Source organism: Girardinichthys multiradiatus, chromosome 4 (assembly GCF_021462225.1).
Source record: "Girardinichthys multiradiatus isolate DD_20200921_A chromosome 4, DD_fGirMul_XY1, whole genome shotgun sequence".
Taxonomy (NCBI): domain Eukaryota; kingdom Metazoa; phylum Chordata; class Actinopteri; order Cyprinodontiformes; family Goodeidae; genus Girardinichthys; species Girardinichthys multiradiatus.
The window spans coordinates 22,866,450-22,889,929 of NC_061797.1; the positions used below are offsets into that span (position 1 = coordinate 22,866,450).

The 23,480-nt window shown below is 38.1% G+C and overlaps 1 protein-coding gene across 8 annotated transcripts in view; it reads left to right on the forward strand.

Annotated features, from left to right (window-relative positions):
- Positions 1 to 17,542, forward strand: part of lmo7b (LIM domain 7b) — a 42,215-nt gene extending 24,673 nt beyond the window's left edge. For 3 of the 8 annotated variants that reach the window (XM_047364109.1, XM_047364115.1, XM_047364116.1), the window contains 22 exons: positions 4,591 to 4,650; positions 5,471 to 5,639; positions 5,948 to 6,096; positions 6,239 to 6,392; positions 6,532 to 7,158; positions 7,527 to 7,805; positions 9,809 to 9,923; positions 10,586 to 10,747; positions 10,877 to 11,052; positions 11,153 to 11,216; positions 11,290 to 11,349; positions 12,812 to 12,837; positions 12,973 to 13,080; positions 13,177 to 13,260; positions 14,623 to 14,807; positions 14,964 to 15,008; positions 15,301 to 15,353; positions 15,431 to 15,602; positions 15,681 to 15,869; positions 15,979 to 16,087; positions 16,701 to 16,803; positions 17,001 to 17,542. In XM_047364109.1, the coding sequence (XP_047220065.1) occupies positions 4,591 to 4,650; positions 5,471 to 5,639; positions 5,948 to 6,096; positions 6,239 to 6,392; positions 6,532 to 7,158; positions 7,527 to 7,805; positions 9,809 to 9,923; positions 10,586 to 10,747; positions 10,877 to 11,052; positions 11,153 to 11,216; positions 11,290 to 11,349; positions 12,812 to 12,837; positions 12,973 to 13,080; positions 13,177 to 13,260; positions 14,623 to 14,807; positions 14,964 to 15,008; positions 15,301 to 15,353; positions 15,431 to 15,602; positions 15,681 to 15,869; positions 15,979 to 16,087; positions 16,701 to 16,803; positions 17,001 to 17,020 (3,109 nt within the window). In that variant the 3' untranslated portion in view covers positions 17,021 to 17,542. The remainder of the gene's footprint in view (positions 1 to 4,590; positions 4,651 to 5,470; positions 5,640 to 5,947; positions 6,097 to 6,238; positions 6,393 to 6,531; positions 7,159 to 7,526; positions 7,806 to 9,808; positions 9,924 to 10,585; positions 10,748 to 10,876; positions 11,053 to 11,152; positions 11,217 to 11,289; positions 11,350 to 12,811; positions 12,838 to 12,972; positions 13,081 to 13,176; positions 13,261 to 14,622; positions 14,808 to 14,963; positions 15,009 to 15,300; positions 15,354 to 15,430; positions 15,603 to 15,680; positions 15,870 to 15,978; positions 16,088 to 16,700; positions 16,804 to 17,000) is intronic. The other 5 variants (XM_047364114.1, XM_047364110.1, XM_047364113.1 and 2 more) reach the window with 5 other exon arrangements.
- Positions 17,543 to 23,480: the final 5,938 nt, after the last annotated feature.

Consider the following 23,480-nt stretch of genomic DNA (forward strand, 5'->3'; position numbering starts at 1 on the left):
GCTCCGGGTACCATCACAGAAGACCGTTTTAAAGCAAAAAACAAAACAAAACAATGTGCACCAACACGCCGAGGCGACCATCTGCGGCGCCATAGTGTTTATTTCAAATGATACAATAAAATGAATATCGGGTATTTTCCTCGTTCCCTCATTCCTGACTAATGGAAACCTTTTTTTAAAAAAAAGAAAAAAGGAATACATAAATTGGCACCAAAAATGTGACAGACCCAGAACTTACAGGTTCTTCTCAAAATATTAACATATTGTGATAAAGTTCATTATTTTCCATAATGTAATGATGAAAATTTAACATTCATATATTTTAGATTCATTGCACACTAACTGAAATATTTCAGGTCTTTTATTGTCTTAATACGGATGATTTTGGCATACAGCTCATGAAAATCCAAAATTCCTATCTCATAAAATTAGCATATCATTAAAAGGGTCTCTAAACGAGCTATGAACCTAATCATCTGAATCAACGAGTTAACTCTAAACACCTGCAAAAGATTCCTGAGGCCTTTAAAACTCCCAGCCTGGTTCATCACTCAAAACCCCAATCATGGGTAAGACTGCCGACCTGACTGCTGTCCAGAAGGCCACTATTGACACCTCAAGCAAGAGGGTAAGACACAGAAAGAAATTTCTGAACGAATAGGCTGTTCCCAGAGTGCTGTATCAAGGCACCTCAGTGGGAAGACTGTGGGAAGGAAAAAGTGTGGCAGAAAACGCTGCACAACGAGAAGAGGTGACCGGACCCTGAGGAAGATTGTGGAGAAGGGCCGATTCCAGACCTTGGGGGACCTGCGGAAGCAGCGGATTGAGTCTGGAGTAGAAACATCCAGAGCCACCGTGCACAGGCGTGTGCAGGAAATGGGCTACAGGTGCCGCATTCCCCAGGTCAAGCCACGTTTGAACCAGAAACAGCGGCAGAAGCGCCTGACCTGGGCTACAGAGAAGCAGCACTGGACTGTTGCTCAGTGGTCCAAAGTACTTTTTTCGGATGAAAGCAAATTCTGCATGTCATTCGGAAATCAAGGTGCCAGAGTCTGGAGGAAGACTGGGGAGAAGGAAATGCCAAAATGCCAGAAGTCCAGTGTCAAGTACCCACAGTCAGTGATGGTCTGGGGTGCCGTGTCAGCTGCTGGTGTTGGTCCACTGTGTTTTATCAAGGGCAGGGTCAATGCAGCTAGCTATCAGGAGATTTTGGAGCACTTCATGTTTCCATCTGCTGAAAAGCTTTATGGAGATGAAGATTTCATTTTTCAGCACAACCTGGCACCTGCTCACAGTGCCAAAACCACTGGTAAATGGTTTACTGACCATGGTATCACTGTGCTCAATTGGCCTGCCAACTCTCCTGACCTGAACCCCATAGAGAATCTGTGGGATATTGTGAAGAGAACGTTGAGAGACTCAAGACCCAACACTGTGGATGAGCTAAAGGCCGCTATCGAAGCATCCTGGGCCTCCATAAGACCTCAGCAGTGCCACAGGCTGATTGCCTCCATGCCACGCCGCATTGAAGCAGTCATTTCTGCCAAAGGATTCCCGACCAAGTATTGAGTGCATAACTGTACATGATTATTTGAAGGTTGACGTTTTTTTGTATTAAAAACACTTTTCTTTTATTGGTTGGATGAAATATGCTAATTTTGTGAGATAGGAATTTTGGGTTTTCATGAGCTGTATGCCAAAATCATCTGTATTAAGACAATAAAAGACCTGGAATATTTCAGTTAGTGTGCAATGAATCTAAAATATATTAATGTTAAATTTTCATCATTACATTATGGAAAATAATGAACTTTATCACAATATGCTAATATTTTGAGAAGGACCTGTATGTCACCTTTAACCTAAAAATAATGATGCTTCACATTCATATGTTGGTCTATAATGTAGTGCAGAGCTATTGCCACGCGACCACTCGGTTGTCATACAAGGCGCTCCATCTGTGGGAACGCCCACCAGTCTGTTCCACGGCAAACAAAGTTGCTCAGTGACTTCGCATAGCTGCTGAAATATATTTGTAGCTGTTTTGCAGCCATACATAGGACACAAACTTAGAAACTCTTCTGTCACCTGAACCGTCTCAGCAACACCTCTGATAAAGATTGCCAGCTGTGCAGTATCACTCCTGTCAGTACTTTCATCCAGTGCCATGGGAATATGAAGTAAAACTTCGGCCTTGGTCATGTAACTGTTCATAAATGTTAATTTGTAGCCCACTAATTCGTTCTGCCACGGTGTTAGCTGACAGATAAATGTTGTTGAATAAGCTTCAATTCTCAGGGCAGAGAATATCAGCAACTCACAACATACAGTCCTTCAGAAATTTCCCTTCAGTGAATGGTTTTCCCTCTTTAGCGATTAACTCACCAATAACGTAACTTGCTTGAACCGCAGCATCAGCATCTTTACTGGACTTCTGGAAAAGTTCTTGCTGGAATTGTAATCCTTTTTGGAGCTGATCCACTTTTTTTATTCTGTCATCTCCCTTGTATCTCTCATGATACTCGCCATGTGTAGTCGCATGATGACGCTTGAGAATATATTCCTTAAGAACACCAATTTTCTCTTTACATATAAGGCAACTCGCATTTCTGCCGAACTCAACAAAAAATACTGCAATGTCCAACTGTCCTGAAGTCGTCTGTGTTCATCATCAACTTTTCTTTTAGGTTTGGTTAGCGACATCTTTGGTCTCTTCTTCTGCTATTACTATTAGCCTATTTCTTCTTCACGTATTCTCCCAATTCTTCTTCTCCTGATTTTCTTTGGTGTGCTCTTCCTTTGTAATTATTTTGCTTTAAAAAAACTGTTGTATTTTAGATTTTTTAAATACGAGAAAGCTGCTGTCTTCATTTTGCAATAGTAATGTCGTAAAGGGCCAAACCCTATTATATATTTGATATTGGGACGGGAGCTGGGAGTTTGAAACTAATTCAAGTTCTAATTTTTGAATGGAGTACATCTGTGCCCACTGCACAGTCTAAACATACCTTGCCTATGGAGAGACATGATGGCAGTATCATGCTGTGTGGGTGCTTCTCTCCAATAGGGACATAAAAGGATTCCTGAAGAAAATAAGATCGAAGCTGCAAAAGGCTTGAGTCGAGTGGGGTTTAAATGGTTTAAATCAAAGCAATGTGTTAGAATGACCCAGACCTAAATACAACTCAGAATCTGTTAAGATTTGAAAGTTAATGTCTAAATGCTCTCCACCAATCTGAACTTGAGCCATTTTACAAGTAGAGTTGGAAACTGGGAAGAGCATAGCTTCATCATCTTGCAACTGTAATTGCAAAAGTAGGTGGCTACATGCCACATTTCAGAATTTTATTTCTTTAAAAAAAAGTAACTTTCTTTTTTACATTTTACATCTATGTACTACTTTGTGTTGATCAATCACATAAAATCCCAATAAAACACAGCGATATTTGTTTTAATATGACAAAATGTGGAAAAAGTTTAATTCTTTGGCAAGGGACTGTAATTGTTTTAATAATGACATTGCATTCACAAATTATTTTTGCAAAGTGTTTCCTTTTGTAGGTTTTTTTTTTAATTAAATTCATCTGCAATGGTAAAGCATATATATATATATAAATTGCCTTTTTCACGCTAAAATAACCCTTATATACCAAATGTTTTACTATAGCTGTACCAAAGACGCAAGTCAGCCAAGCTGTGCCACAAAAAATAAACTGTAATTTGCCAAGCATATGCAATTAGCCAGTAACAGATTGTAAGAATGTGGACATGACCCGAAACAGCTGTACTCAGAAAATCACATTTTTGTTGATGTAATGGCTTGTCATCTACTACTAATTATGTTAAACTAATTCCATGCAACTTCTTTTATATCTTTTGATTGTAGCGAGAAAGCTTTGGCTTTTGCTGAAGACTTGGACCACATTTCCTGGCGTCTGACACCTGCTATGGTGCAAGATGTCTCTGCCACTTCTGGAACACGTCCAAATACCACTGAGGACAATCTTTCCAAACCGGAGCTTTGACTGATTCACACCCACATTCCTAATTGCACACTACATTGAACATCTGTGTTCAGCTTTGACATACTTACTTATTGTAGCGTCTCTTATGTAGCACAGTACTGACAGTCTGAGTTTTACTGAACTTAAGTCATAATTTTGTGATATGACATGTGTGCTCTCCAGTTATGGTGCTGATGATGTAAGAATGTTTTACCAGCATATTGATGACTGAGTTGTTTGTTAGTAACTGTTAAACATGAATCATGCATTGCCTCATCTGTGTGGTCATAACAGAAACATGTTAAAATTAACAGCTTTATGTCAGCTCTGTGTTCCAGTTTGCTGTTGTGTGACGTGTGGAAATAAATTGTCACTGTGGGCTAATAAACTGTCAGACTAATATCTGCACATTATGTTAAACCGGTTCATTTTGCCATCATATTCTGGCTTTAAATTCATTTGCATTCCAAAGCAGTGGTGTGTACAAGCCTCTTGTCAAAAAAGGTTTCATTAAGGGTTTTGGAAAAGGCTGCCTCATATCTGGGTGCAAATTAGTGATCATTAATCTTTCTTTCTGGTTCTGTAGAGTATATCAAACCCAAATCAGGCCTGGGATGCCAGTTCAGGTCAACCCTGGCTGGATTTGGTGAGTCAAAATTGTGGGTTTGTTGGAACAAACATGTCCATATTGAGCTTTTGCTGCTGCTTCATTTGGGTACATTTTCATCTCTTTAATGTGTCTTGCAAGATAAATTTAGCTGCAAACTTTTATTTGCCTCTTCATATGGTAGTGTTGGGTTTACGTCCCTGTTAATTTTCCGAACAGAATTGACAGCAGGGTTTAGTATTGTTTGTAATCATTTTCTTCCTCCCATCAACTTATGCTGCTGTTTTGATTACACCACCTGCTAAACACTGCTGTAACTTATTAAGATGTCACATCTGACATCTTCCATTGCCTACAGCCATGCTATAACTTGTTACTGTACAAGTTATGGCTGTTATGCAGAGTGTAACATCTGTTATTTAAGCGCCTGTGGTATTTGACTGGCATGCTAGTCCCCTGCTTGCACTTTGCTACTGATTTGTGGTGTTTGTATGCTCAACATACTTTTGTGGTATATAGCTGCAATCTTGTCATTAAGAGCTGCTGTCTAATATACTATTTATGCTTGTGCTTATTGTTGTATAAGAAAATTGCATAATTCTTGCTCTGCTGCATCATGTTGGTCACTTCTTGTTCATTAAACCTGTGATTATATAATGCATGGCCCAGAAATGCAAGACAAAAGACAGACTGCTTTTCAGAAAATGAGATTTCAAGAAAATGCGAAAACATTTTCTACATTGTAAAATACTCAAGTTTGTCTCAAGTATACATTGTCTGAAATATTAGCTGTTCATGGCCAAGCATGGAAACAATCATCAATATTTCAGCATCCTTTCTCTTTTTCTCTCTGAACCAGGAGCAAATCCCTCAGTGACATCCCTATGGTGTATCCTGTGCGTAAAGTTTCAAATGGAAATGCCATTTCTGATAAAGGTCAAGACACCAGCCTGCCGAGGGACTGGAATCAAGGAATTGAAAGAGAGTATAGTGTAGTTGCCAAGGACAGCGAAGCTCACTGGCAAGATGTAGGTACATTTTGACAAAATGTGTCTATCAGGTCTATGTTGGCTGTTTGATGTAACTCCGTGCATAGTTTTGCTTTATTATCACTGGATGAATGGAACTGTTGAATTTCTAAAACCTTAGTTTGAAGTAAGACCATCTGAATATTTACTTCTTAACAATATTGGTCTACCTATTCAGAGATGGCTTAAATGTGGCCTAGCTAAACATATAGCTGTTTTTTTGTTTTTATATAAAATGCTGGTCACAATAAAAATTGTAACTGAATGCATGCATCAAATGTGGTGTTTAACTTGTGTTTTTGCTTCAGGACTTGACGAGATGGAAAAATCGACGCAGAAGCACCAAGTCTGAACTGTACAGACGGTCACTTGAAAGGGAACATATTGTCAAACAGCTGACCAATGGGGCTGTGACAAATTATGAGGGTAATGAGACACCAGGAGGGTCCCTAAAGAGGTATGTAAATGCTACTGTAGCAAACCTTATGTTTTAAATGGCAAATTCTATTGTAACAAATTATGCTTAAAGTAAATTAAAATGCAGTTTCCTGCTTTTAAGTTTTTCTTTTTTTTTATTATACTTTGTCCTTTTAATTCAGAGACCAGTCACTGTGGCGACATAGCTCCTCTCCCCGTCCTTACTCTGTTTCTTCATCCACATGGCTAAGCTGTGATCTCAGACCACATACTCGAGTTCTCCTGACCCACAGCAATGCCACTGAAGCCCCTTTCAGCTCCGAAAGCCATTCTTGGGTGAGATTAGAGATTCTTCTATTTTTACCTTTTGATCCTAACTAATGCCTAGTCATATGTTTACTGTAGTTATTTTACTTCATTAAATTTCAAGTAAAATATGTTAAAATGTTTAGCCAATTTCGACACGTCTGTGCAGGAGTCTCAATTGGGACCCAAGCCTGAGTCTGGTAGGTCTATCATGGGAGAGGAGCCAAACTTGGCTTCAGATGGAAGAAATGGAGTTACTACACCTTCTCTACACCAAGCTTTCACCTCCCCGACGCAAGTGAATGCCCTGGGTAGCCAGTGTACTTTTCATTCCACATCTGGACAGACGCGACCACAAAGTGTTTTGCCAAAACAGATCTCCCCTCCTGTTAAACTCACACAACCAGAACAATTCGATACTGAAGAATATGCTAGGAGCTATAGTTCTGATTTGTACATGCGTTCCTTCAACACTGATCCGAAAAAGAAAACTTTTTCTCCAAATGCAGCTAGTCAGTCAGAAGCTGATGTAACAGAGAATTTGACAAATCTGTTCCAAAAATCTCAAGAAACTCCAAGATCACATCTGGATTCAGCTGAGGATGGAGGTGCCGGTCAGCAGGAGTCTGCAGGGGTCTCAAAGTATTTGTCCAGAACTACAACATGGTCCAGCTCTGCAAGCCTTCCTCGCGGGTACCGTCGGTCTGAGGGTTCCACTCGTCTTTCTTCTGCAATCACAGCCAAACCCTTCGGTGCAAAGTCACCCAGAATGTCCTCCCTGCCAAGACGATACAGTGTGAGTTCACCTTTACACAAATTAAATCAACCTGAAAAACTGCCTCCATACTATACCTTTTATTATTACATAAACTGTTAAATTGCCACATTCCTCTTGAATCCAAAAACCTTACGCTTTGATTTAATTTATTTGTGTATTTAACGTACATAAATACAAAGATCACTAAATGGTATATTATAGCAGATTTATAAAAGCTGAAGTCTTCTAAATGAGCCAAAGTTGGTAAAGCTGTCACGTTCATTAGAAAATCAGAACAAGATTATATTTTGGTCTCATTGCCTTGCTGTTTCTTACATATTTAAAGCCGCTGTGCTGTAATCCAACCTAATGTACCTGATTCTCTGTGATCATATTTTTACCTCTAGGATGATGGCGGTCATACTTTGATGTTGAACACTGAGGATTCACAATCTTTATCCACCAAACCATATCTTAAAAGACAAAATGCGGCGGCTCATCTGAGGGGTCAGTATCAGGCCTCAGTTCGGCAGAAGAAGGCCAACCAGGTGAGGCAGAATGCTACAAGACAGAGGGAGGAAGTGAACTGTGAGCCCTCCACCCTGATTCAACCTTATACAAAACGGCAGTCTTCCCACAACGAAAGCTTGGCTCTTCCATGTAATGCAAGTGCTGACCTCTCAAAGGTATGTTGTATCATTCTAGTACAAATAAAATTATATTTTAGCACACAGACAATCTGTACTTGCACTGAAAATATAAAATTAGCAAATCTAGGCTGATGTTGGATGAAATTGTCCATTAGGGCATCATTAAATTACCATTGTCGAGATTCTATTTACCTATGTACAATAAGATGAGAAAGAAAAAACACTGAAAAACAAACTTGATCAGTCACTACTTCAACGTAATCACATAAACCACTGTAAAGTATTTATAGGTTCACTTTTTTAAAAGATGTGCACTGAAATAAAACTGTAAAAAATCAAATTGGTTAAAAAACCTTTACTGTTTAAGCAACAAGAATTGAAGGCGCCGCACCCAAATCATATTTTGTTGGTTAATAAAGTATGATGCATCAAAACAAATGCATCCATTAGAATAATTTTGAAAGCAAGCTATGAGATTGTAAGGTTTAAATTTTGGAGATCGAATTTTTTTCTCTTAGTAATTACTGATATTGAAATAAATTAGAGTTTGCATCTTTTTTTTTTTTCTTTTAAAAATTTAGGGAACAAAACAAGGATTGAGTAATTATCTCTTGCCTACAGCTATGCAATTGCAGGTCATTTTCATTCATAATGAGAATGAGTTTCATTCTCATTTAATTGCTGGTTTTCATCTTAATTGATGACAATGCTAAAAACGTTTATATTACGTGTATTGTGATTGTGCATTTGGGAAGGTAGTGGTAGTAGTTACTGATAGCAGGAATATAACCAAATAAAGTGCTATGCTTGCTGTAAAATATCCCAAAATGAATGAATGCGAATTAATTTAATGCTTTCAAACCTTAGACAAAAGTTCAATTGAACATAATAAATTCAGATTGCAATATAATCTTTAGAGCCCAAAGGCAGAGTTAATATGCTTTAATGTCATTTTAAGTTTGGCCAGCTGGTGCCACTCTATAGACTTCCAGTGTGTGTTTTCAAAGAATTGCTGTTCAACTCTGCAGAAAGCTTAGGAGCATTTCTTTTAATTATAACTGTGCCTCCCTAACTGTTCTGATCTAATGTCACCTACGTGGATAATTATGTCTACCAACTGTTTATCTCGAGGCATCTTACTTCTATTTCTTTTTAATAAACACATTTTAGCTTCTTTAAACATTAATGTCTTTTATTTTCCCTGCTGTGAGCTCATTTGGATTTCAACACCAATGCAGAAGCATAATAACTTCAAGAGGAATTGTGCAGCAAAATGTGGCAGTTGGAGGCAGTAACGCCACTCATCTTTTAAAAATGGTGTTTGTATCTTCACCCCCTCACTTGTATTTGGTGTTTTTCCACACAGAGATGCTGTTCAGTTATCTGCCCTGGATAATTTTGTTCACTGAGGTGTAAAAGCAAACAGACAACAATGTATTTTTAATGTCCCACTGTTCTTTGCTGTCACATGAGCTGCACATTAGTTATTAGGCTCATAAAGGGAGGGGGAAAAAATCCAGAATCACAATTTATGATTGACTGCCTCTGCTGGACATTCGAAGGAAGGGAATCATCATTGGCAAGTTTTGTTTTCAGGCTGAGTTTTTGTTGGAGCAGTATATTAAACCACAAAGTCATAAATAACCACTAATTCAATTTGTTCATATCTATTTTTTTCTAAACATACTGTGATTGGTTGATTTTAATCTCGTAAAAGGTTAATTTATCTTTTGGATAAAATATTAAATTCCTAATAAGATATTGTCCATCGTTAGAATAAATGTTGGCTGAACAACATTACATTGAAATATAATGTCAGTTTAAACCAAATTCATAAATGTAGTGCTGAAGAAGCACTGGTAAAGACAGTTCTTTAAAAAACTTGTTGTTCACGGTATCCATTACTACACTTGTGTAGCAGGTCTCTTATTTCTACCTGGAAGTGCAGGACATTGGATCACAGTGTGTCACCTTTTGCTACTTGTGTGTGTGTGTGTGTGTGTGTGTGTGTGTGTGTGTGTGTGTGTGTGTGTTTTCAGGTTGATCACAGTGACATGAGAGTGAGCCTGACTCTTAGTCCAAACAGCATACCAGACTTTGGGTTCCACATTCACTGGGACGCCACAGGGGTGAGAATAAAATTCATTCAACCAGGTAAGACATTTTTGTAAAATTAGTTCTGCCTTGTTAAAGTTTTTCCACTAGAACAACACATAAGTGGAGTCAATTGGTATTAAAATTAGATGTTGTGTTTTGAGTTGAGGGGAAAGCCGTTACAGATTCTACACTGAGGTTGGATAATTTCTTATTTCCTTCTCAGCTCAGTTGCACAGCTGCAATTTAGAACATAAACCGTAAAATATAACTGCTTCAATCAGATGGGACACATGGGAAAGTGTTTGTGAGACAAAAATATGATGATACTGAAAGAGTAGACTGCAGTACTTTTTTTTTTTTTTTTTTTTTCAAAATAAGGTTAAAAATGTCAGATCCTGATCATCAAAGTTTGTTCTTACTCTTCCGTGTTGAGAAGATGAACAGTTATTTGACCATTTTTCCACTCATCAAAAACTTCTAAATGTATCTCCTTATTCAAAACCTATTTATGAATAATTAAGATACAACACTGGTGTCACTTACTTGTTGCTTTGTAGTTTAGCTCACTTACCTACTAATCAACTTAAAGGAGTAGCGAGTTGCTTTGGCTTTGTTTACATATAGTCAAAATGTTCCTTAAATTCTTATATCTCTGCAGTTTCTCTGTGATCTCATGGTTCCTTTTTTTTTCTTCTATTTTCCTGATATTCATCCTACAGGCAGTCCAGCAGAGCACTGTCAGCTGTGTGTAGATGATGAGGTTGTGGCAGTCAATGGAGTTGCAGTTGCACACATGACCTACAGCCAGTGGAAGGCAAAAATGGCATCCTCGCTGCAAACTGGGAGTCTAACCATGGACATTCGTCGTTATGGCATCAAGGGTAATATAATGCGCCAGTAATAGTGATAGTAATTTGGTCCCTACAGAAATTTATGGTGATTTTTTTTATTTATTTTTTTTCTCATTTTTGTTTTGGCAATTATTTTATTTATTTTTTTATTTTTTTTAGATTGGAGCACGAATAAAGGAAGTCCTCACAATCGGCCAGGGCGGAGCATGTTGACCCTCAATTTGACTTCTGCTGCACCTGTTTTAATAGGTCGCTCTGATCACCATGCCAACAATGCAGCCTCTGTAGAAACAACAGACACTCAAGAATCCCAACTTAATGGGCAGACAGACAATGTGAGTCCATTCTAATAATCTCATCTCACAATTTAGTTTCTAAGCTTTCCTGATTTTTTTTTTTTTTTTCTACATGCTGTAACATCTTTAACCCCCCCAGGTAACCCAAGAGAAGGCCATTGGTGGGCTCTTTTCTGGCAATAACACCAATGCCAGGCGTAAAGGTAGCAATTATACACAAACTATTTTAAATGCCGACTTATTTTCATATATAATTCACTCTTTCTTTCCTTCTAGATAATAATAGTGTAACTAGCGAAAATAAGAAAAAGAGGGCAGAGTTTTTCACCCAGAAAGGTAAAATTAGTAGTACCAAGGACTCCATGTATCACAGCTTAGAAGGCTTTCGCTTTGCTTGGTTGGCTTCTAAACTTCCTGTATAAAAATATGCATATTTGATTAACTGCTGTCTTGTTTACATTTGTGATTACATGGACTGTAATGGGGCTGCTGCTTTAGAAAACCTAAAGCAGCACATATAAAAGTCAGTAGAAAAATGCTAAGTTTGGAATTGAAGAACTGTCATAATTCAATTTGTTTACATTAAAATGTTCTTGCAAATTGAGGCAGAATTGTGCTGGTCTTTGCAGAGCACTTTATGTAACAAAACGACAGGGTTGATACCACTGATACTGTCTTTTACATTTATTAATAATCTGCTAATACGAGTCTAACTTGAAGATAGCTGACTGCTCGATATTGGAGTTTTAATGTTAAATATGAAAACTCAACCCTATGTTTATGACCAAATTTTCGTTATGTAAAATGACCATGTACAATGTTCTGTGGTTGTTGCTTTACCTCGCGTTTCTCCTACAATGGCTTCTCTCCTCATGCTTTGCAGGAATCAGCTCATGGGTTTACTTGTGTGGTAAATGTTTGCTCTGTGTGGAGTTCATGCTTATTTTAAGCAGCTTGCTAGATGCTAAAGTCTGCAAAGCCACCATTTGTTTGAGCATCTGCAAGTAAACCAAATGGTTTGGAATTTGTCAGAATGACAGATGAATGCCTCTATTTTGTGGAGTTTTTCTTCTGTGCTTGAACAGTTTCAATTTGAGTGTTTTCATTGTGCTGTCTTGAGGCTGAGGATACATCAGTGTGCTGATTTAAAAGCAGCCTTGTGTTTATGATCCGAGTCCAGTTAGCAAGTTATTTCACACGTTCCTCCTGTTAAAGATATTGGAGGAATTTTCCTCTTTTCTTTTTACAGTCCATGCTTGTGTTTTGGCCTCCAGAAGTCACTGCAGCACAAAGCAAAGCTGTTCTGTTTTCATTTTGAATGTGTGTTTTAGACGCAGCCTAAGGGAGCAACAAAGGGAATGTATGCAGTGTAACAAATAAATGCAGCGTTCTCTATGCGTTACATTAACGCTCAGCTTGGACTCCTGCTTACTTGCACTGCTTTACTTGCACAATGATCACCTGCACTGTTGTATTGCTCTTGCATCTTATACTGCTCTATATTTACTCTCACTCACTTAAAACTGTGCACTTATATTTATATTATATTGTAGATATGTTTGTACTGTTTAATTTGTATTGTATTGCACCGACTACGCCAAAACAAATTCCTTGTATGCCCAAAAACGTACTTGGCAATAAAGCTTTTCTGATTCTGATTCTGATTCTGATTCTGATTCTGATGTATCCCCAGCCTTTGTGTGGTGTCTGTTCAATCTACTGAATAAAATGCTGCACTTGCTTTTATTGTCTGAAAGAATGTGCGGTGTATTAGCTAATCTACGATCCTCTTTCACAGGAGGCTCAGAAACTGCAATATCTGATGTAAGTTACTCAACTACTTTATTAAAGTCTTGAATTGCTTGTTTTATTTTTTTGCATGGCCAGACTTCAGTTATGTTGAGAGTTCATGTAAACATCCAGGGGATTTAAAAATTACAATCCATGGTGCACTTCCAGATTGAGGTGCCCTCCCTCAACCCATCCTCATCCAGCTGGTCTTGGGACCGTGAGGAGGATCGCAGGCGTCAGGAGAAGTGGCAGGAAGAGCAAGAGCTCCTCCTGCAGGTGCTGTAATGCAATTGCAGGATAACTCAACAAGGACTGCAGTGTTAGTCACTATGTAGGATTAATGCACAGTTCTGCTTGATTTTTATCCTTTAGGAACAATACCAGCGAGATCAAGAGAGGTTGCAGGCAGAGTGGCAAAGGGCACAGCAGGATGCAATAGAAGGAGAGATGCCGAGGGTAATGTGTTGTAATTAATGTATTCAAAAAAATTTAAAACTGCATTCATGCACTACATGATCAGTGAGTCTGGAGGTTTTGTTTGCTCTACATTCTCCTATTCAACAGTTGTATTTTGTCGTGCCCAAAAATAAAATAATATTAAACTTAGGCTCATCAACATTAGACATAGGAGCTACTGCTAAAAAAAAAAAAAAAACACACTATATTCTATTGTAAATTCAATTGTGTATATATGTACATTTGAAAATATATTTTCTGTTTCCATTATCATAACTGCTTTATTTGCAGAGAGCATGCAAATTATCTATAAATGTAATTCTTTTTTTTTGTCAGATGCATACTGTTGTGGACTGAATCATACTGGATAAATTTTTATTTTAATTGTAAAGTAAACGTGTACTGTGCACAATATCTTTCTCCTACTTGAAATGATGTTTGGTGCTTAACAAGCTGAGATTCAGATACTGTAACTATTTCAGCTTGTTGCAAATACTTGTTGCAGAATGTTGGCATTTTAGAGTGATAAGTGGTGCTCCTCCAATATCCAAGCTGTGGTGATCTTTGTTTTTGCTGCAAGAAAAGTCTGCAAACAGGTGACCTAATTCTTTATTAAGGGAGATGTTTGGGGGCACTTTCCTCCCAACCATTAGAAGCAAAGGTTGTAGTAGGGATGCATCATTTTATGCTGTATGTTACTGGAAAAAACGTGAAGTCTCTTTCATCCATTTAATGGGTTTAAACCACAAAGCAGGTATGGCCTAAAACATCTGTGTTTTTTTTAAAGCATGATTTTCAAGCAGTACAAAGGTTTGAAACCAAACACAATTCTGAGGATCAGAGTGTATGTATTTATTTATTTATTTATTACAGCAACACTGCATATTAACATTTCTGTCAATATGCCATTACCAATGGTAACCCTAAAAGAATAAGTGTAAAACTACATATTTGCATTACCAATATAACAATTACAATATATTTAGTAAAAGGTTCTATAAGGCTAAAATGTACATTAGTAACACGCAGACCAGCTATCAGAAAAACATCGGAGAAAGACTATAAACACACAGGACAAGATGACAGCAGGGGGCAGCAAGAATGGGTCTAATTAGAAGTTAATGTTGACAACTCTGATTATCAATAAGCCATTTAATTAGCTAGATATTAAATGTGTTGGATTTATTTAGATGGAACAGCAGCTCGAACAGAAAGCAGTTTGGCCAAATGCACTTTTCCGAAAGGAAATAATTCAATCTCTCGTCACTGCACCTCTGGTTCTGCTATAATTAAATGTTTGGATATTAATATGTTGATATGTTAATGTGATACATAAAGAAGAGATTTTCTCAATACTTACAGGAAGACGCCGTTGAGATGGCTTGTGGTCGTCAGAGGTTTGCCAGTTCACAGCTTTATGTGAATGAATTGACAAAGGAAACAAAACAGAAGCTAAAACTTGACAAAGAAGATCAGAGAGATGCAGAACCAAAACCACCCAATATTGCACACGAAGCGCAGAATGACAGGATTCCTGGAAAAGATTGGTAAAAAAAGCTTTTTTTTTTTTTTCTTACAAGGGTTATTGTGAATTAAAAGATGTATAAAGTACAGACATAAGACTTTTTTTTTTCTCTATCTCATTGCTGCTTGGTCATCTTGTGCTTGGGCTGGGCGTTTTTGCTCCTAATGCTGAACTTCAGGGCTGAGGGTTCCCATGGTTTCGCTCAGCTGTCCCATGCACACAGGTCTGAACAAGCTTAGCTCAGTTTCCACTTATTATTGCACCCTGGCTTCATCCTATTGCTTCCAAACACTGAATAGTTCACTCAAGAAGTCTTAATATAATGTAACTTTATTGACTTTTGCTGCAGTTTTCTTTTTCTTTTAAACTGTTTGAGGAATTGTTCTTGCTTAATTTGCTTGTGAAGAAGATTTCATCCTAAATTCACTGTAATGAAGAGATGACAAATTTCTACCAAAAGTGTCGAGTTGGATTCAGAAATGGCAAATTGCATCTTTTTTGCTTCTTTTTATCAGGGCAATGTCCATGTCTACTCCAACTTTATCTGGACCCTACAAACAAACGAGAGGTTTGTTTTATACTTTTTATTATTTCTTTTTTTGTTCCTAACAAGCACTGGGTTAACCCCCAAACTGATGGGTTTAGGTGACCCAAGGAAAAGAAGAGGGCTGACTGTATCAAAGGCTGAGAGAGAGAGACAGCAGATTTTGGAGGAGATGAAGAAAAGGACTCAGCTTCTGACTGACAACAGCTGGATACGTCAGCGCAGCGATAGTTTTCACAAGGAGCCAATCGATGTTGGTACCTCCATGAAGAGGTAACTCTGAACTAGGTTTTAAGCTTCTCAGTTTATCTTGGCTGCTTATTAAATCTTACTGTGACAACCTGTTTACAGATATGAGTCTTTGGACAACCTGGATATTTTGCATCAGTATTCAGACTCTGCTGCAGCATTTATTTACCCTCGCCCCCATTCAGCTGCTGGACTTTACAGCACTCAGAGTAGGAATGCCTCCTCACGCTACAGTACTGGATCTATGTCATTACAGACACATATGAACTCAGAGTCATCTCATTATGCCAGGTACACATTTTATGTAGTTTTATTTTTTCCAACCTTCTGTTTTGTGCAAGTGTTTTTCTCCATCTTTTCCCACATGGTGGCATAACACTGTTAACGTGTGGTGCCCCAGGATGGTCAGTGGCAGGAGGACTTGCTGTGTGTGTGAGCGTGTCCTGGGTAGTGGGGCAGCCATGGTCATAGATGCCCTTAGTCTCTGTTTCCACCTAACCTGTTTCCAGGTGAGAAGCTATGACCTGATTAGGGTGTGGTCACAAAACCCTTGTTCCCATTAAATCTGTCACCTGACGATACTTCCTTCGTTCTTTTTGGTGATTATACTGGGAAGCTTTCCATTTTAATTTTTATAACTTGTGTGATCATGCTTGCATTCAATGAGGTCGGAATAAGTCTGCACGTGTAGTCTGTTGTAATCATGCTTTGGCTGCATGATAATGTCGGTGTTCTAGTCTTTAAAGTATCTGGAGTGGCGTCTGCTCTCTCCCAGAAGTACTGAAATGTGCTCTTTTCTGTTCCAGTTTCTATTTTAACATGTTATTGGCTGAGTGGGTGACAACGGTACTGTCGTGCTTTGCTTTTAGATGCTAATTGTAAAATATCTCACTGGCATGGGATTTTGTTGACATTGGTTCATTAGCAAGTACATGTAAAATAACTTCACTTTCTGTTATTGAGAGTTCCTCACAGGCAAACGTGCATCTCATGTTCATACAGAAACAACAATCTGCTATGTGCTAAGGTGGTGGATAGTTTGAAGCCATTTCAAGACCTTACAGATCAGCTGAATTTCTTAAATTGGGCCTAATCCCTTTCTCACTTCTCCATCCCCCTCAGTGCGTGGGCTGCCATCGACACCTTGGAGGAACAGAGACTGGAGTCCAGGTTCGCGTTCGAAACAGGAGGCCTTACTGTGACTACTGCCATTTCCAATTCAATTGTGAGTGTTGACCTTTTGCAAGACTCACTCACCCAAAATAAGGAAAAGATATCACCTCACACTCTGTAGATCAGTATCTAAGTCAATAAACATGAAGTTTATGAGGTCAATTTTTTTCCTGTAGGGTTGGAGAAATAATCCTAATTTTGAGCTGCGTCATTTTGAAAATAAAACCTGATTTTTGCTTTCTGTTTTAGCCACTGCCTTCCACGTGTGACCAACACGCTGTGCTCCAGATACAAGAGTAAACCGTAGAAAATAGTGTGACCATAACAAATTAACCTTTTTTTTTTTTTTTCCATGATCATTCATACAATAAACACTGAGATTTGGGTCTTGGGATACACAACTAAATTTAATTATTAGCTGGTTTTATCTAATAGAAGAAATACAGTTGAGCTAAATGTCATCTAACTTAATTCCAAAAATGTAGATTTAAAATATAAATAAAAAGATTCTGTCTCATTACTTAGTTGATTTTGTTACGTCTTTCTTGCTGTTTATCAGATTTGTGTGCTGTGTCCCGACTTTTCCCAATAGTGCATTAAATATATCAGATATTTCTCGAGAGGCTGTCAAATGTGGCACATTTAGCAATGTACTGAAAGTACTTTCTGTTCACTTGTAAAGCCACAAAGTGCACATTGGGATAACTCACTAATATATGGAATGCAGGTTTCTCACGGAAACATTGTTGTCTTGATTGAAATGTTTGCAAATAAAAGTACACTAAACATAATCCATCTGGGTTTTTCATGTTGTCATTTAACCACATTGGGGCACTGTTGGTCTTGTAATGAAACAGTTTCATACTGTCGGAAGAAATATAAATTTCTTTTAAATAAATGCAAATTATTTCCTGTCACTGGTGAAACAGTGCTGGACATGTTTGCCTCTGTAGTGTGATTTCTAAAAAAAGGATTCATGCTTTGTGTTATTGAGTTTATCTGTCACCAAAGTGAAAAGTCAGCAAAAAAAAACTAGATCAAAAAAAAAGGAACTGTGCAAGCATTTAAATGCCAAAAGTCTGCCTAACCTGACTGGGGGAAGAAGTGTTTCCATTTTTTTCTTCCACTCTGTTGTATATGCAAAAACACTGTGTAATGCATCAACATTTCTTAGAACTATTACAAGATTAGTTTCTGCTCATTTGCCTTAGTAATGTGTGTAAGACAGTTAAACTAAATTGGTAAATACTACAGATAAACCTAGGCCCACTAAACTGGCCTTGATAAATTCTTGTATTGAAATGATTTTCTGAGCTATTTCTATTTGCAAAAAAAAAATATCTACCTTATCTAACAACGATCTCTTTTGGGAAATTAGAAAGTAAAACCGTAAACAGCAATGGAAAACTAAAACTTTAGCTATAGAGTGTGTTTTGTGAATCCGCAGGAAGAGGATTCTTCTGCTAGTTGCCATGTTGATTTAATTCCAGCTTTGCCGACATGTTAAAGTGTCCCTGAACAAAGCCCTGAACCGTTGTTGCTCCTGAACTGGGATTTATGTGTGTGGTTTGTAGCGTAAAAACGCTTTCAGTGTTTAGGACTGGAATAGCTGTAAAAAGGCAGTCCAGCTAAAGGAATTTATGAACAAACCACCTAGTCATAATCAGAAAGTGGATGAGAACAGAAGTTATTCTTTTTAGATTTTTTTCTTCCACTGAAGTGAACAGGCAAGGCCATAACAAAGATATGAACTTACATGGACAGACTGGCAGATGGAGTGAATTTGTAAAGTGTTAACTGTCACTTTAAAATGTCAGTAGATTTGCTTACCAAATCATTTAGAAAGCTGAAATTAATACATGTCTAAATCCATAATACAACAATGAAATATGCATGAAAATCCTAGCACAGCATATAAAATAAGTCTGGAAAATTAAAAAATAAAAACTCTGAAAATGGTTGTATTATCACCTCAAAATAGGGAAACTTTAATTCAGTAATCTAGTTAATTTCTCCTATAAACTGAGACTGCTATACTAAGGATGTTTACTATTCATCTCCAACGCTTCCATTTTAGTGATAAACAAGGGGTTTGGGTCAGGCGCTTGGAGCTTATCTATGTTAAAATTGGGTTACATTACTTTCACAACAGACTGGGGCTTAAAGGGTGAGTTACAGAGAAAATATCAAGGATTTACATTACAATTTGGGGAACTGACTTGCAGAAAAAAAAATGCAAAGCTGTGTCAAAATGCAAAAAGAGTTTTCACTGCCTAGGCTCTTCAATAGAGAAATGCTGGGTTGAAGCTCTGACTTTTGAATCTAGTGGAACATGTCTGGTTTTTGGTTTACAAAATCCAACTTAAGTGCCTCCATTTGTAATGCTGGTTTGTATTTACGAGTTATTTTAGGTGTGACAATTATAAGAGCACACTTGGTACTGGAAGTGCACAAAGACTGCTTTTACAACACTATTTTTGTCCCAATGAGGAAGTTGTTCATGCAAATGTGCACATCTGTTGTAAATTACACGCAACTTCCCAACGACACTCAACCAAACCAGCATATTTTAATGCTGCAGCAATTCAACATGTAGACACTGGAAAAGAAAGCGGGAAGAATATTGTTACAAAATTACAATCTAGGCCACAGAGACCCAGAGTTTTAACTGTATAACTTTCCTACCCCCTTGCCTAATCGATGGACACGTTTTGTTTTTTTTGGTTGTTTTTTTACGGTTTAGTGTGACCCTGGTCTTTTGCAAAAGAGAGTTCACTTCCCTAAAGTCACAAGTGGAAACATTTTTCAGTTCGTCATCCTCCATCTGGTTGGGCAGATAGATCCAGCACGACCTATTTAAATACCACAAGTGGAGTAAAGTGGAAATGGCAGAGGGTTGAACAAAATGGGCAGGATCCACAGGCTACAAGGCATTTGTTTAAAATTAACTTGAGTTGAAAGGAACTGATAGGTTGTGTGGGACACTGTTTACAGAGCTGCAGTACCAACATTCCTTTCAGTGCATTGGCCTCCCACTCAGACTGAATCTTTTTATTCTGTTTATATATTAAATCAATTTTTCCATTATATTGTCAGATGTTCATTTGCCCTTTAGCTCCACAGAAATTGAATATCTGTTATGCTTGGGAAAACACTCGTCCTGCAATGATTAAAGAATGACAACCACATGCAACATCAAGGATGTTTAGGTTCCCAGTTTTATATATATGGAGAAACTCCAAAGCAGTAGCCAACCACTAGGGTGTTTTTAAATCTTTTAAGTGGTTTTAAGTAGTGCTGGGATATATGGAAGCATTAGTGTTCTAAGGGTTTCTGTTGCTGAGTGGAAAATCTTGACCTTGGTCTTTACTAAAGAATCTAAAGAATTTTTAAGGCTCATCACTTCCTTTGGGTATAGGAGCGTTCGATTTGATTATTTTACACAGGAGACCGGTAGAGATGCCCCTAAGTTATTGGCCAAAAATGTTTTTATGTAAAAAGCCTTCCCTTAAGTGTTCTGTGAGAACATCTTCGTGAGACTGGTCACAAGCAATGAAGATTTTTGTCAAACCCCTTGCCCTTGTCTGTGGAGAACCCTCATCCCATCTTAGGTTGATTTTCTTTTTTTTTTATCATGTGTAGCGCTGCAATAATAGAGAGACGCATCTTCTCGTTGGCCTTTTTATGACCGAGATGTATTTACAGATTTAGCACCAGGCTTTAAAAACTGCATGCATTCAGAGGGTGAAAAATTAGAAGTATACAGTTTGATATAAAATTGCTTTCAAAGTGACTTTTTGTGGCTGCTGTGCTGATGGGAGGGAAAGTATGATGACATGAGGAAATGGTTTACAGCTGCAAATGTGGTTTAAACCTTTTCTGTCATTCTGCTTTTGACACATGACTCAACATGTGGCTGTCCCAGGAAGACGGAGCAGTGGGCGGGACTTTGCCTTGAGCTATCCATGTCGTGCGAGGGGAAACATCAGTAACATTATCCAGAGCCGGCGCTACATGCTTTGCTCCAAAGAAAACCAGACAGGCTGATGTAGAATGTGTTATGATGATCCTCAACTTGAATTTAGTGTCTGTTGAGGTTACAAAAGCGAAGTACTTTACAAAATGTTTTTGTTGACTCATTGAAGCTGGACTGTGGCCTAGTTTGGATTGTTTGTGGCCTTTAAACATGGTTAGCCGAGTAGGGCCTCATTTTGGGTTTTGACTTGCAATCATTTGAATGTTTCTCCCAGAGCAGAAATTCAACGAGTATTGTGATGTTTTTATAGAGAGCTAGCAGTTAAACTGAGAGGATAGTTTAGATAAAGTACTGTAGCTACTGTTTATCTATACAGGCTTTGGCAGAATTATCTGCACCCCTGAATTGAGTATTTGTCTACCAAAAAATGTCTTAAGTTCTTATATATAGTAAAATACACTACAAAGAAAAATTGGAATAAGTCTAACATTTAGTGAAAAAAAACTTTACTATAGCGTATTTTACGTAAGGAGTTTTTTTTCTTTGAAAATATTACTCCTTTTTCTGTCCAGTGCTTTTTCCCACAACGTCAGCATAAAGTGAGGAAACTGGACGAATAGAGGAAAAAGTGTCAGGAAAAGAAACAAATGTTCACAGTAGGAAGACGGTATCTGAAAGCTTTGTGAAGTAGTGAAAAATACAGCTACTATGTGACATATGACTGGGGAGATGCATCTTTGTTTGTTTTACTGTATGCCAGTTATTCTGGAAACAGCTCTTCAAGAATGTTTGTTGGCACAGAAGTGGTAGTTCCTCTCAGATTCCTTCTGTTTTACATTTTTGTCACATTTAAATGTAACAGATCTTCAAGCAAATGTTTATATCTGACAAGGGCAACGCGAATAAATACAAAATGTAGCTTTCAGATTTTACTTATTAGGGGAGAAGCTTTCCACAACAACCTAGCCTTATGTGGAAAAAGTAATTGCCCGCTAAAATTTAATAACTGTTTGTGCTATTCTTGGCAGCAACGACTGCATCTTATTAGAATTTAAATCCGAATATTGACCACGCCACTCCAAAACATTTTCATTTTTTAGTGGGTTTTGTAAGCCATTCAGAGGCGGTCTTGCTGTTGTGCTTTGGATCATTGTCCTGCTGCAGAACCCAAGTCATTTATGGTCGGACTTTCCCCAAGATTTTCTAGTAGAGCATAGATGGCTCATTGGTTCCTTCAGTTACAACAAATGGTCCAGGTTCTGAAGCAGAGACGCAGCCCTAGACCATCACCACCATATTTGAATGTTGGTGTAATGTTCTTTTTTTGAGAAACTGCTTTATGACAGATGTAATATTATGCATGCCTTCCCAAAGAAATCCACTTAAGTCTCATCAGTCCACAGAATATTTTCCCCAAATGTTTTTTGGGCAATTGTTTACCTATTCTCCTTCTTGGTGTTGAATTATGAACATTAATTTTACACAAATGAGGTTTGACGTTGTTCCATGTTCTTTTGTGACCTCCTTGACGAGATGTCAGTTGTTTTAGTAGTGGGGGAACTCCTGGGAAAGTTTTTTTTTTTTTGACAATGACTCAGAGATGTTTTAGCCTCCTTAATGTTGTCAGACAGGATGCATCGAAGTTTTTTATTGATAGTGACTCTCACTGTTCATTCATTCATCTTCTATACCGCTTATTCCATAGTGGTACACGGAGGAACTGGTGCTTATCTCCAGCAGTCTACAGGCAAGAGGCGGGGTACACCCTGGACAGGTCGCCAGTCCATCGCAGGGCAACACAGAGACTATTAATTGGACTGTGGGAGGAAGCCAGAGTACCCGGTGAGAACCCACGCATGCATGGAGAGAATATGCAAACTCCATGCAGAAAGACCCCCGGCAGGGGGTCGAACCCAGGATTAGCTTGTTTTCTTGCTGCAAGGCAACAGTGCTACCAACTGCCCCACCGTGCAGACTCTCTGTGTGTTTTGCTAGAATCCAAAAACCTTGGAAATAGCTTTCAGACTGATAAATACCAAAACTTGGTGTCTCATCTGTGTTGCCTTTTGAGATATTTTAGCCTCCTTTTTGTTGTCAGACAGAATGTATTGAAGTTATTAATTGATTCTCTATATTTGGCAGTCATGCACAGGTCTGACTGGTGAAATTACCCTCAGCTTTCTTAAAACTGTGGTTGATTACAGTTAACAGATAGTTTAACAAGGGGGCAAATGCTTTTTCATATAGGGCCTTTTCCCCTCTATGAATGTAATCATTTGAAGATGACTTCTTAATTTTTCTCAGGGTATCTTTGATATTAAACTTTATTAGATTTGAATCCTTTGTGTGACAAAAAAAAGAAAAACAGAAGAAATATGTAAGAGGAAAGACTCAGTAGCTACTGATGAGGACCACTTTAAGATTACAAGGTCTAGCTCCATGGAAGTGAATCTATGTATGTATGTATGTGAAATACAACAAGAAAATGATGATTCAAGAATTTAGCCAAGTATTGTATTTCTGATTTAATACATGATCGTCTGCGATGGACTGGCGACCTGTCCAGGGTGTACCCTGCCTCCCACCTATAGACTGCTGGAGATAGGCACCAGCTTCTCCGCGACCCACTATGGAATAAGCGGTAGAAAATTACGGACTGATGACTGACTGCATGATCGTCTGTTTTGTTCTTCAGGAACATATTTTCTTGAACTTTGTACATACAAGTCTGTTTATACAGTTTAAATTAATTC